General features: G+C 42.0%; 1 protein-coding gene across 3 annotated transcripts in view; it reads right to left on the bottom strand.

The window, feature by feature from the left end:
• Window positions 1-14729, bottom strand: part of LOC308079967 (actin nucleation-promoting factor WASL-like) — a 56993-nt gene that overhangs the window by 12913 nt on the left and 29351 nt on the right. For 2 of the 3 annotated variants that reach the window (XM_080421636.1, XM_080421637.1), the window contains exons 5-6: window positions 2084-2270; window positions 779-821 (exon numbers count right to left, since the gene is read on the bottom strand). In XM_080421636.1, the coding sequence (XP_080277762.1) occupies window positions 779-821; window positions 2084-2270 (230 nt within the window). Of the gene's footprint in view, window positions 1-778; window positions 822-2083; window positions 2271-11159; window positions 11184-14729 lie in introns of all 3 variants that reach the window. The other variant, XM_080421635.1, reaches the window with a different exon arrangement.

Genomic DNA, 14729 nt, shown 5'->3' with positions numbered 1-14729 from the left:
ATGTCATTGTAGAATTCTTCCCTCATGCAGTAGCTACTGCAGATGTTTCCAGATATTTCTCGTGAGAACGGTGTAATGCAGCAAGTAATGCATTCAGTGACTCATCTGTAGTTTTGCAGCAGCCTAAGGGTTGGTGAGATCAGCTTCTGACAAACACAACATCCTCTGCTTGAATTTAAAGTTTGGACAACTATTCTGAGCTATCATGGTCTGATCTACAGTATGCATCCGTCGCTCCGCTGTAGCCTGAAGCTCTGAGGAGCAAGCGTGTGACAGAAATGTCTGAGCGCACGCACACACACACACTGCATAACATACCGTTGCTGTCAGGCTTAGACCTTGTATGGCCACTTTTCAATGGTTAAATATTACTAAAACAAACTAAAACACTTTCACTTTAAATCTTTTTCAAAAACAGCGGAAAATCGCAGATGTTTAAGCTAACAATGACGAATTAGTGCCACTAATGAGACCGTTTGTTTATTCATTTGTTTTCTTGGGAGTCAGTCGGTGGATTAAAGTGACAGAAACAGTGTCCTCTGCTGATGTATCCGCACCCCCGGGCTGAAGACTTACGCTGACGCAGGCTCATACTATATCGGAGTTCATATTCGATCATGCAATATCTGTTTTCAAGGACTGATATCTGATTGTCACTGTGTCTGACTGACTGAAAGAACAACCAAGGGCGAATGGAGATGAGGCATACAGTCAAACATGTAAATATACAGACACATTAACACTCTCACTCACACACACACACTGATTGTGTACTTACATCAAAGCCTGTGTTAGGATCCCATCCTACGTGTCCAATGTGCCTGTAAAGGGAAAGAAGGAGAGAGAGGGAGATGGAGAGGTAAGTAAGAGTCCATAGGAGTCCATAGGGATGAATGCACTAATGAAGCTTTGACTTAATCACATTACAGTTCCAAAAGGCCCAGCGGCCACAAGAACTCTCAATAATTGTAAATGTGTGTGATTGATTCCATATATATATTTGTGTCCGGGTAGCTCAGTCAGTAGAGCAAACCTCGCCTCTGGACCTCAAGGTTCTGGGTTCAATCCCGGGCACCGCCAACTCAGCATATGGCTTGGGTAACTAAATCGTGCAGTAAGTACTGGGAAATGACTCAGCAATCCATCTCTCAGGGGCTGATACCGACAATAAGCTACTCCGACCCACTTACTTCTAGATTATATAATATACAGTATATGAATACACTCCATTTGCTGTTATACCGATTCCACTCCAGTGACAGATTATGAAAATAACAGATTGTCAGGATTTATAACTCTCAGTCCAGTTTCATCAGCGGCACATGGGACCAGTGGGTGACTAGATCACTAGGGCTGTATGTGACCTGATTAACCTATAGAACATTTTGCAATCTGGTGAACTCTACTGTTGAGTTTATTGAGTTTAGACATTCAGATCACGCCGTTCATATTCTCCATCTCCACTGCTGCGTGGAGATGGAGTGTCCACCAAAGAGATTGGGAGGTCAGGGTTAGATTCCCTGGCCAGGTCATACCAAAGACTATACAAATCGGACCCAATGCCTCCCTGCTTGGCATCAAGGGTTGGATTGGGGGGTAAGTCCCTGCGACATGCTAGCCTCATGTCTAGGGGGTGTAGGAGATAGGCTCTTGCCCTATGTCTCGGCAAGGTTTACTTAATACACACTTGAGACTTGTAAACCGTCTAATTTCACTATTTGTTGTAGAATAAAATACAGTATAGGGCTTAAGTACAGTACATGCAGTCCTGTACTTCACACACCTTATGGCAAAGGTCTTCTCGAATGGGGAACCTGGGGTCAAATTAGATCAAACCGATGTCACATTGTGTCTTAAAAAGGTTCTTTACCAGGGACAATTTGCCAACATGTACACCCTGCTGTCATTTAAAAGCATTCACTTATTTAGTTCCTTTAAGGAACTAAACAAGCTCATAACACGCTGTGGGCTTGTTGATCAGCTATTTTTGAAAACTTTTGAACGTTTCTAACGACATGCCCAAAATAGGGACGCCAGGCAATATACGAGTCTGGCTCTTTCTTTCTCCGGTGGCGTGACTCACTGGAAGTTGCTGGGCGTTCCGATGTCCGCCTTGGTCAGTTTCTTCTTCTTGGTCTTTACCTTCTTCTCCTTCTTGGGGAAGGGCGAGTGCACGATGTTGTTCACCTGAGAGTTGTTGTGGTAACGCGGCGCGTTGTTGATCTCCGGGTTCTTGATGTCCACGGTCGCCATGGGCAACGCAACTTGACCTTGACAGAGAGAGAGAGAGAGAGACGGTGAGAAAGTTAGGACTGAAGTACCAACAATGCACTTACAGTACCAAGAGTACAAACATGAGCACTTCATCCATACAGCATTTTACGTTATGGTTTGTTTTGATAGCTTAACAGACAAATTCGTACCTAAAGGTGCTGCAAGTTAAATTTTTGGGGTTAAAACTCAAAGTTTGTTGTTCTAATGTTAAAGCTCTATATTCTGATGGCAATCATCAAGTCTCTTTAATAAACTGAAAATACATTTTCAGGTGGGTTGCCAATTTTATCTAATCAGGAGAGAGTACCCATTTATCAGCTTCAATTTATTAGTGTTCCAGTTCCAATTTTGTCTGCTCATTTCTCTGATTCATCACTTCCAATTGTTTATCCTGCATCCTCTATAAAAGGATGCAGGATACCTATTACCGAACAAATACCCTATAGCAATGATTACTATTAGAATATAGAGCTATTTAACACGTAAAACAATAATAATAATACATTCACCTTTAAATTAACATCAAAACCAGGCCTGCCGGTTTGTGTACCTTACTGAGTGATTGATTGTGATTAATTGCTACCTATGTAGCCATAGATAGGAGATGTACTACACAAGGGATGTTCTTTTTGCATTATGTAACTCATCAGCTAATGGCCTTTACAGTTGGGAGTTATTTGGTTTACGGTTGATGGGACTTGTATAACGGTTGATGAGTTCAAGTTTATGAAACAGGGATTCAGGTACATGAAAAACATAACAGAACTGGCAATCTTTGAATGGATGGAAACAGTGTTTTTGTGCATTTACAAATCATTGCGTTAAAAATTCTCCTTTACATGATTGTAACAAGAACATTTCAACTTTTCACTTGTATGTTTCATTGCGACGCATGTGAACTCATGTTTCAATCATGTTTCAATACAACATCTAGATTCTTCACTGACTATTTAGCTGGTTATTTGCATGGCATATTCAAAAAGCTGCTGCTGAACACTCCTACCATAAAACGAGCATTCATCGAATGCATGAGGCACCGGACATGCATAAGGTATGATGACAAAGACATTATTCCTGTGCAGTCAGTGTCCAATTCTAATTACTTTTTTTAACCACTTAAACCCCATTTAGTTAGTGACCAGAGTCCCCGAGGGGTCTATGCTAGGTGGCCTAGTCCTCCAAAAAAATCACTGAAGATAGTCAATCTGCAAGATCACAACACATCACGTTGCGGCACACTGTGAGCTTGTAGATCAGCTATTTTCGGGGAACGTTTGCCACAGAATAAGGATGCTAGGTTTCAAGTGGTTAATTTAAATTCTGTCGTCAAGCAAGCACCACATTCCATTCATCTGTATGCTGGCCAAAAAGCCACCACATTGTAAGCAATAGCAACATATGGCAAAAAGCCTGCCAATGCCACACACACACACATGCACACACACACACACACACACAGACACAGACACAAACAAGCTGTCACCACTGCCCATGTAGAGGATAACTCATTCACACTGTCAACACACCCTCCACACACACACATACTACAATAATAAAACACGTCTAACACTGCCAACAGACGATGCAAAACCAGTCTGAAACTCATCGATGGAGAATGTACATCAATAAAAATATGTGCTATTAATTATTTTAAGATTTGAATTATGTGGCTGCTTACCTCACTAGGAATACCATACATTTTCAGTATGGGCGTGTAAAGTCACTCTTCCCATGGAACTACAAAGTACCACCTATGTATGTTAAGACTGTCTCTGTGTTCATGTTGATGCTGCTTGGTTGGAAAAGTGACTAAGACTACATATTTAAAACCAAACCTACCTTTTTAAAATGTAAAAAAAAAAAAAAAAAATATATTTTCTGGGTTTAAGTCCATACTGTAGATTGATTTCTTCAGTCACCACAGTGAAAATAAACTGTTCTAATTCAGGGTTGAAGCAAAAACACACACAATGAATCTGAATAGGATGACCTGCTTAAAAGCTTTAAATAAACAGCACTCGGTGAACACAGCCACTGTGATCCTGCAAGGATTTGTATGCTTAAAAAGTTGCGACTTTCTCTTCGCCTTGTCTAAGGGGTCCAAATAAAAACAAACAAAGCTACTTCCTGCATTTCCATGAAAACACTGTTCATTATCCTCAGCTACTGTACATACATACATACTGTACATGTACAGTGCTGTACACGGCTTTGTCTCTTTCTTAGGCCTTTGTCTCTCTCAGAGATTGGAGCATAAGAAAGCGACCTGCATGAAAACACTGTTCATTATCCTCAGCTACTGTACATACATACATACTGTACATGTACAGTGCTGTACACGGCTTTGTCTCTTTCTTAGGCCTTTGTCTCTCTCAGAGATTGGAGCATAAGAAAGCGACCTGCAGAAGGCCTTTGTGTCGACGTACTGCCTACCTTTTTGTCTCCATTTAGCTTTGAAAGCTTCTATATGAGCACCTGGTTGCAAAAAAAAAGAAAAAATCCTATTGAGCAAAATTAATGTCTGTTCTCCTAGGACTAAAGCTATCGACGAATCTCTATCGATTACTTTTTCGATTCACAGAGAAGCATGCTTTGGGGCCACTTTTTTTTCATAATCAACTAAATAGATGATTAACCACTTAAAGGGATATTTCACTTTCAAATAAAATAAACATTAAAAAAATATATTTTAAAAAAATGAAAGAAGTTATGGCAAAATCACGGCCCCCTCACACATTAGTAGGACACTCTAATGCGTGAGGGGGCCGTGATTTTTCCATTACTTTTTTCATTTATTTTTAATATATTTTTTAAATGTTTATTTTATTTGAAAGTGGAGTATCCCTTTAAGCCCTAATTTATACTTTATTGTACAATGGTATCGCACAAGATTAGAGAAAATAGCCGATCCATCATGCTCACAACGAGGAGCGATGAGAGCTTGTCGATAGATTTACAGGTTTACTTGCTTGTCTGCTGGTTTGTCTGCTTTCAGATATGCTATTTTCACTATTGTTAAACATTTATCATTTCATATTATCAATTAAATCTATTAGTTCGATTAACTGTTGCACCTTTCATAATCTCCCTAAAGGGACTTCTGGGACACTTAGGACTTTTCCTGGGTGACGGAGAGGCCGAGCGACTGCGCTGCCTCCTCATCCAGGTGCCCCGGCCCACACACCCCTCGTCGCCCGGCCCGCAGGCCGCCATGTCGACGTCCAGCAAGATCTTCCCCACCGCACTGCAGGCCCTGCTGTCCTGGCAGAGGGAGAGACGGGCTGCGGGGTCGGCGAACGGAGCGTACAGTTCATCCTGGGGGAGAACCAGGCAGTGAAGGGTAGACAGGCAGCCAACGTCTCCTACTCCGACACCCAATCCTCCGCCATCGCCCAACGTCTCCTCGGAGGGCGCCGACAGGAAGGTGGTGCAGAACATCATGGCGGCGAGCAAGGTGAACGGCCGCGGGCGAGACGTGGACAAGAGTCAAAAGTCAGAATCAGAGGCAGGGAAATGTCACTTGCCCGGTCAAAGGGTCTTCGACCACTTTAGTTCAGTGTCTGAGGTGTTGACGTAGGCTCTGAAATTAGACGACTGATTGGTTTGCTAATACGCGAGATGTGATGTAATCACCCCTCCTGCGATTCAGCGAGGTTGACGGCCTATGTGGAAGCCTGGCTAGGGTTAGGGCTAGGGTTCTAGACGTCAAGACAGACCAGTGAAGTCCTGGAATGGGTCCAAGTCTGTTCAGAGTGATTCTGGTTCCGCTGGGAGCGCTCACATCCAGAGAGTTTAATTCCACACGCAGGCTCAGCTCTTTACGACAGTGAAGTGGCAAGTAGGAATAGACACCTGAGTTCATTCCACGTCTTCTATTCTCTCCATCGCATTTCCGTTTGACTTATTCCATTTCCGCTGCTTGCTTTGTCATGGTCTGGCCCAAGTGTTTGTCCATCTTCCTCTGAAGCACTGTTTTCACTCTTCCTTTTCCACTGCTTCCATCATTCATTATTTCTTTGCTCGTTTGATCAGTTTCTTGCTCTTGCTCCAATCTGTCTGTCTGTCTTTCAGTCACACTCTTTTTCTTCAAGTGCCTCCATCGTCGTCTCTTGTAACGTTGTGGGTTGGGTTGATTGAGTCTCGTCTGTTCATTTGTCGTGTCTCTTCTGCATCGGATGACTGATCCATCTGTCTGTCTCCCTCACGGACAGTTTCTATAAACGCTCTTTTCCCATGTCAGCAGGGTGCATCATCATGAAGTCACCATGATCCGATTGGCTTGCCGTTTCGAGACATCACCCACCAATGCCCATCTCTCCTCCCTTTCCCTCCAAAAACAACATGTGTACGCCTACGCCAACATGTGCTCATACGTACATACGCAGTTTGCTGGAGTCCTAATCCCGGCAAAAATAATCGGTTGTCTGGGATTTACGTAACCATTAAAACCCATCCATGTTTAATCCCATGGTACTAATCTCAACCTCTGTGGGGTTATGAGACATGATGAATGAGAGAACATGGAAGAGAGATAGGAGAAAGGCCAGATAAGGAGAAAGGAGATGAAAGGGAGAAGTGAAGAAAAAGAACAAGAATGTAGCAGGAGTGTAAAGATAAAGATGAAGAGACCGAGTGAGAGAAAGTGTTTTCTTTTTAAAGAGTCAAAAAAATAGAGCGAGATGGATAGATAAGTCAACAATTTGTCCGAGAGAGAACCAGGAAGAGAGAGAGACAGCGTTGTGGTTCTCATTTCTGAGATATGAATACAATACTGGGGCAGAACTATGAACAGTGGAGAAAGGGAGAGAAGAGAGAACAGAGTACAGAGGAGGGAGGATAGAAGAACTAGCCTATGATTGAAAAAAGACAAGGATAGCCTTTCAAAATCAACCAATTAAAAATGTAAACAAGAGCAGGAACAGAGCTGCACGGCCTAAGACACACACACACGCACACACAGTTTGACCTCTTTGTACTAGGGGGGCAACAGCTAATTGAACTAATCAATTTAATCAGAGTAGATTGGCTATTATTCCAGGACACTGTTGTGTGACAAATAAAACAGTGCTTAATCAGACTAAACGATTTAGTTGAATATAATGGCAAAAAGTTATCGATAGAATAATCACTAAGACGATAACCTACAGTTGCAGCCTACTTGGTACCCTCTTCCACCGGGCGATTCTAACCTCTAGTCATAAGACACCAAGGTAGGTGTCTCTTTATACCAGCATCACTGTGTGTCTACAATCCACAACGTCCAGACACTGACCCGACTAAAATCACATAAACAAATCATTAGCAGGGACACTTCATTAGTAAGAACAATAACGGCTCAGGATGTGCGGAAATACGCCCAGAGCAGAGGCTAGTTAGCAGTCAACAGGACAATGACGCCAATACTAAAATAGCATGTCAACAGGGCCAGTGAACGCTCTGTGTGTGGATGGATATGGGTACAAATCCCAAAGCGGTTAAAGGACAACTTCACCAATTTTCAACCCATCTTCATATCATTGGTCCTCACTAATGCTCAAAATAATATGGTACATTTTTTTCCTACTTGGTCTGTGTCTCATAGGAGGGCTGTGGACAGTTCAGAAACCGGACATCATTGCTGGGCTTTTTTTTTGTATCTATTTTTATTAACACAAGAACAATGGCTTTCATTAAACACGGCAACTTTCCAGGAATAGAAAGCCTGCAGTTTCTAATAGCTTGGATTCGACATCGATGATGTCACTGGTAGGCGGGGTTCTGAACTGTCCACATCTCCCCTCTAAGACACAGACCAAGTCGACACCATATTATGAAAAGCATTAGTGAGGACCAACTATATGAAGATAGGTTGAAAATGGGTGAAGTCGTCCTTTAAGTGAATAGTACTGCACTGCAGTATGTGTCATTTGTTTAGCCCTTCTTATCCAGGGAAAGCTAGCTGGCCATATCAGTTATAACGACAGACACCGATCATTTATGGAAATACAGAGAACAAGCTAACAATCAACAGTATGACTAAGCTAATGCTAAATTAGCATGGGGGAGGACTGCCTACCATTGACCACTTGAACCCTAGCATCCCTATTCTCGATCAGCTATTTTCAGTGAATAACTTTGGTGTAGAGGGGGAAAAAAGAGGCGGCCAAAGACAGGCGGCACCTGTGGGGACCACAGTCAAAGAAGTATAGAGGGTTTACGTAGTTAAGATACAGTAGATCAACTACGTGGCATGTGTAGTAGTTATGCATGATGAAAAGAGATGTCCATCTCTTTTCATCATCGACTGTCCTTTATTCAAGACCTCACAGGTTCAAATCCTTCAGTTGTTGTGTCCGTCTGTGCGTGTATTCTGTGTAACAGAGTGCAGCATTCTGAATCCACGGCACGCCTTGTCACATAATGTAAGTTTCAAGTAGGCCACAAACCAATACATTCTAATGCTGCTCTATCAGCAGCAGGCAAACAATTCCACACAACTTGAAGATGGAGTAGAACAGAATGGAAAACAATGGGATAAGTGGATAATTAAGTTTTAGAGTGCAAAAATGGGGATATTCTTTTCCATGTAGACTTGTGGTTTGACTTTTAAAATGCAGAAGAGAGGGTGCATGCTTGCTCGTGTGCGCGTAACACTTAATATGAGGAACTGGTTAAGTAAAAACATTTAACACACTGACATACTGACTTTGCACGCGCAAGTGTGTGTGTGTGTGTGTGTGTGTGTGTGTGTGTGTGTGTGTGTGCGTGCGCATGTGTAAAGCAGGCCAAATGCAAATAGAGACTGTAACTGTACCATGTTCTGCATGTTGTGTGTGTAACACATAGTGAGTAATACAGGGTTATGGTATCACACTAATGGCACAGCGTATAGAGTAATATAATCCTTCATGTGGTTAAGAGAGATTCTAGACCTCTGGGGGGGTTTCTGAGAGCCGAAAGCGAGAGTGGAAAATGACCATCAAACAAGGGAGATGGCAGGAGAGCAGGATGAGGGGGTGGGGGGTAGAGAGGCAGAGAGTGGGGGGGGGGGGCGGGAGAGAGAGAGAAAGGAAAGAGAGGGGGAGAGGCAGGAGAAAAGAGGGAGAGAGAGAGGGAGGGAGAGGGGACAGAGAGATAGTAGAGGATTAAGAGAAAGTGAAAGATGGAGAGTGGCAAAAGGAACAATCAAAATGGAAAAGAGGTACAAAAGAGAGAAAGTACGATAGACAATGGAGGAAAGGAAGGAGAGAGAGATATGTCTTTACATAGGTAGAGAGGTGTCTGCATTACATACCATGTTGTTGCTGTCGGGCAGAAACCTTGTATGTCCCCGTTTCAAATATTTATATTAAATACCCTACTTAATCATACAAGAGTGTTGCTCAAAACTAGTGAAAATAGCAGATCTACAACGCTTCGCGATGCGAGGCGCTAAGAGCTTGTAGATTGTCCGTTTTAAAATGTTTTTAAAATAATAATAAAAAAGGAACGGTTTTGGACTTACAAGGTTTCCACACGACAGCAACAATATGTTTCCACTCTACAGTGACTAACACTGTAGGATTAGTAGGAATAAGGGCTTTGCTCACACAGCTCATCACACAGGACAGGATAAGCAGCACTTGCATAAGGTCTGTGATCGTTCTCAGAGACATTGTTATGGACACAACCTTCTCTATAATCTGATTAGATGAAACTACTTCCATGATCTCAAATCCACAAAAGTAATTCCTTTCCATGGACTTTATAACTTTGTGAGCAATGATTCCACAGGCGTGCAACCCTCTCATTACATCAATTCACACACTGGTGTGGATGTGCACATTTTGTCCATGTAAAAAAAAATGTATATGGGTGATGGGTGTGTGAATAATAATAATGTATAATGTATCTAATCCAGAGGATTGTAAACTATGGGTCGGACGCCAAGTGGAAGGTGAGTTTTTTTTCATTGACATAAAATAAAAGAATAATAATAATTATACAATAATCCTTCCCATTAAGTCTGTTCATTTTTTTTTAAAGCATAGCCTGTGAATGCGTTTTATTTTTTTAGGGAACAGATATAGGCTATATATTCTATACTTCCACTTACAAACGTATACAGAAACACCTTTCCATTTTAAACTACGTTGATAAGACACAAAATCAGCAGGAATCAGAGTGTTGTAAATGTATTTTCTAGTAAATATTCCTGTTCAAGGCTACCAATCCATGCTGTAGTTCTAAATGTGCTTTATTACTAGAATAAAAAGTCTGACATCCAATGATCTAATCAGAAAGATTGTAATAGGATCCCTTACACACTTCTGAACATGTTTTGTGGTCTTCATTAGGACTGATATATATGTTATATAATATATGTATAGTATAGTGTTGCTGTCGGGCAGAAACCTCATATCTCCATAGTTTAACTATTTATGTTTTTGGTTTGTTTTTTGTAAATGAATGAATGCCCTACTTCACCATACAAGAGTGTCACACAAAAGTAGTGAAAATAGCAGATCTACAAGCTCACACAACGCGTCGCTGCGAACTTGAGATCGGCTAGTTTCACTATCATTTTTTAAAAATATAATAATAAAAAAAGGAACAGTTTTGGACACACTATTTACAATTCAGGCATTTAGCGGACGCTCTTATCCAGAACTACTCACATACATCAAATGGCACAGTGTAGTGCCTCAGTAAACTAGGATCACAGGTAAACCAAGAACCTAGCATCACTCTAAACAACATGCTATCTAAATTCACTTTTAACCATTGCATAAGTCTCAATGGTCACCAAAACGACAAGGTTTCTACCCGACAGCAACGATAGTATATATTATGCATGTATATAAAATAATGACTGAATATTTTTATTTTATAGTTATTAGATTAGATATAGATATTGATGAACGTACCATTTGGAGGGTCACGTCTCTTCTCTGTGAACACAGACAGGTCATATAATCATTAAATGATGTAGTTTGGTGCCGAGGCTCGTGTTAGTGAGGAAAAGGAAATGTGTGAGTGTGCGGGTCGAAGGGAGAGAGAGAGAGAGAGAGAGAGGAGAAAGAAAGAGAAAAAAATTGTAGATTTTCAAGCAAAGGGCGACATCGGCGACATTGTGGTGCAAGCGGCGAGAGACAGAGTTGGTGGACTGAGCCAGGATTTGGCTGTTATTAGTTTGTTGGGTAGAGTGAACTAACACACACACACCCTCCAAAGGAGAGGAAAAAAAGTGCCTCTCCTCCAGTATGAGAGGTTAGACCCCTATAGAACTCATCCTCCATGGCTGGAGGCGATGAGGTAGAGACACACACAGCTGGTTAATAAGATGTAGGGTTACTCAGCACCACCAGCGGGGACACACACACACACACACACACACACACACACACACACACACACACACACACACACACACACACACACACACACACACACACACACACACACACACACACACACACACACACACACACACACACACACACACACACACACACACACACACACACACACACACACACACACACACACACACACACACACACACACACACACACACACACACCCTTATAGCTGAGACTGGCAGCCCGTTACACAGGGCTGAGAGAGAGAGAGGGCGGGGGGAGAGGGAGAAAGTGAGAGAGGGAGAAAGTGAGAGGGAGAAAGAGAGGGAGAGAGAGAAAGAGAGTGTCTCGGTAACAATGCAATCAGTGCTCTCAGGAAGAGACCCTCAGCAGAGGAAGAGTTGGTCGCTCTTAAATCAAGTGAACATGATGGAAGAGTAAAGTAGTGAGTGAATGGTAATTACAGAGCGGAACTTATATGCCGTTATGTATATGAGTTTGAGGCGGAATATAGACGTGAAGTGAAATCTGATTGATTGATTGATTAATTAGTCATCAGGACGGACGGCCGAGATGAAGGTTTAGGATCATGTGTCCAAAATATTCACAGCACAATTCTTCATCAATAGACAGACACACTACAATGTCATGCTTTTTTCATTGATTGATTTCAATTGATTGTTTCAACACCTCAGCTCATAGTAACAATTAAAAACAAAATGTATTTGAATTAACCACTAAAACACTCTAGTCTTGGTAAACTAGACCCGTTGGCTCTGTACTTGGTTGGTACCCCCCCCCCCCCCCCCCATCTACAACAAATCTGTTTGCCACAAATAGCCAACCTACAAGCTCACAACGGTGAGCTTGTAGATCTGCTAATTGTGGCTAAAATTGCACTCAGAATATGGATGCTGGGGTTCAAGTGGTTAAGCTGCACCTTGCTTGGGGGAGTTGAGGTGAAAGCATTCTCTATTCATAATCATAAACATCTTACAGGCTGCATCCACCACTGACCATGATTGAATCTTTGATTAAATGAAAAAAAAAAAGTTTACTTAATTTGTTATTTTGATAATGAAATCATCTTTGATTTTACATGAGTGTCTGAGGGACCGGCGCAAAAATTAGCAAGCGTTCCCAACTTGCATTAATCAAATCTGTAGATGTTAGGTTTAAAGGGATCGTTCACACCCATATGTTTTTGTCGCATTCCTAAGCCAATACTTTGATGACCGGCAGCGGTTCCGATAGGAGACACAAAGAGTCTCCTTTGTGTCTCCTACTGGAACCGCTGCCTAGCGGTCCGCTGGTCATCAAATTATTGGCGACAAAAACTAAAACATTTCCATGAATTGAAGTCTCCATGGGGTGACTAATCGATGGAAAGTTTTTAATTTTTTGGGGTGAACTATCCCTTCAAGAAACCTGCAGTACAGGAACATATTCAAAATATTATTCATGATGGTGTTGTTAACAGACCCAGGCAAAATATAATGAATATGACTTAAAATAACTTGCCTCATAAATACTATGAAAATATTTCCATTATTCCAAAGGGTTTCCAAATGTTTCAACTACTTGAGGCATGCCTGATTTGTATTAGAAGACGTTTTAACAGCTTCAGAGTTGTTACGGTGTCAGGGAAATATACCAAACACACCTGAAGTAGTTCAAACCTCAAGTGGACACATCACTTGATCATGCAGATCCAATGACCTTTTGTTTTATTTCACTAAACCAATGTTCAGATGCTTTTTAACCACATTCAAATACAAAAATAATACTGCCGTCATTTTGCCCAGGACTGATGGCTGAGTTAAACAGGTGCTTACAGTAGTTATGTGTGTAGTAGACAGGTGAGATACACAGGCAGGTAGGCACAGGGTAGGTACAGGGTAGTGTGGGTAGATATGGTACGTCCATGGTATGTTAGGTAGGTACAGGGTGGGTGGGTGGGTAGGCAGGTAGTAGGTACAGGGTGGGTAGGTAGGTAGGTAGTTGTTACAGGGTGGGTGGGTGAAAAGTTGGTACAGGGTGGGTAGGTAGGTAGGTAGGTAGGTAGGTAGGTCAGGGTTTCTGCTAGGCATTTTTTGGGCCGGCCACCATGGCCGGCAGGATTATATTTTACCGGCCAAAGAATAAATTTACCGGTCATATTATAATTAACGTCACATGCGTGTTTTCACTGCATACATGCACCCAACTGATTGGGCTCATAACACCTTGTTACGTTAGAGCTGCGCTTCTTTCCACTTTATCACAGATGCAATCTGTTCCTGTTTTTATAGATAACTAAATTATATGATCTACAGTACTATAGTCTATATCATGCAGAGATGTCGGTTGCCAAAAATGAAATGAATAAAGTGGGCATGAGTGAACTGCTGCGTGACGAATACCAAAACGCTCGCCCCAAAACACAGTCGCCCCGGGGAAAATCCGGCGGTATTCGCCTGGTATTCCTAAACATATCAGTAAACTATAGTATGCCTAACCCTAACCTTATTCCTAATCTTAACCTCAGTAAAACTATACCTAATCCTAAACCTATTTCTACCCTTATCCTCAGTAAAACAAATACAAGAATACAAGAACCGCTGGTCCGCCTGAAAAATGGGGGCGAGGGTGTTTTGGGGCGAGTCCTAATTACCCTGCGGGCTGTGGTTTCCCTGCGCAACACCGTCGCACAGAATAAACAAATGAATATATATTTTGGGCTTTACATCGATTCTCATTCAACCTTGATATGCAAAAGTAGGTTTTGTTTTGTTTTGTTAACGTTAATTATATATGTCATGATGTATGTGGCCAGTGCGAGGTTGATTACTTGCCTCTATATAGTTGCTTTCGCCAACTTTCACCACTTTATCCATTGCAGACAGACAGTCACTGTGCTTGCATAATATCCACAACCCACACGTGTTCGGGACGGGTCCCTTTATCGACAATTGGGTCCGGTTTGGTTCAGATTCTATCACCGGTTCTGTTTATCAACACCCGAGCGAGCCACTCTGTCTAGTGTCTACTCAGCGCTGATTAGGAGGAGACACAGACAGCTGTGTCTCTCAGCTGTGCTGTGGCGTATCAAAAATAGCAGACATACAAGCTCACAACGCGGCGCGTTGCGACGTG

This window comes from Gymnoscopelus braueri (assembly GCF_963280865.1).
Source record: "Gymnoscopelus braueri genome assembly, chromosome: 23".
Lineage (NCBI taxonomy): Eukaryota > Metazoa > Chordata > Actinopteri > Myctophiformes > Myctophidae > Gymnoscopelus > Gymnoscopelus braueri.
The sequence above is the reverse complement of the archived record's forward strand: the minus strand, read 5'-3'. Positions and strand labels throughout refer to the sequence as shown.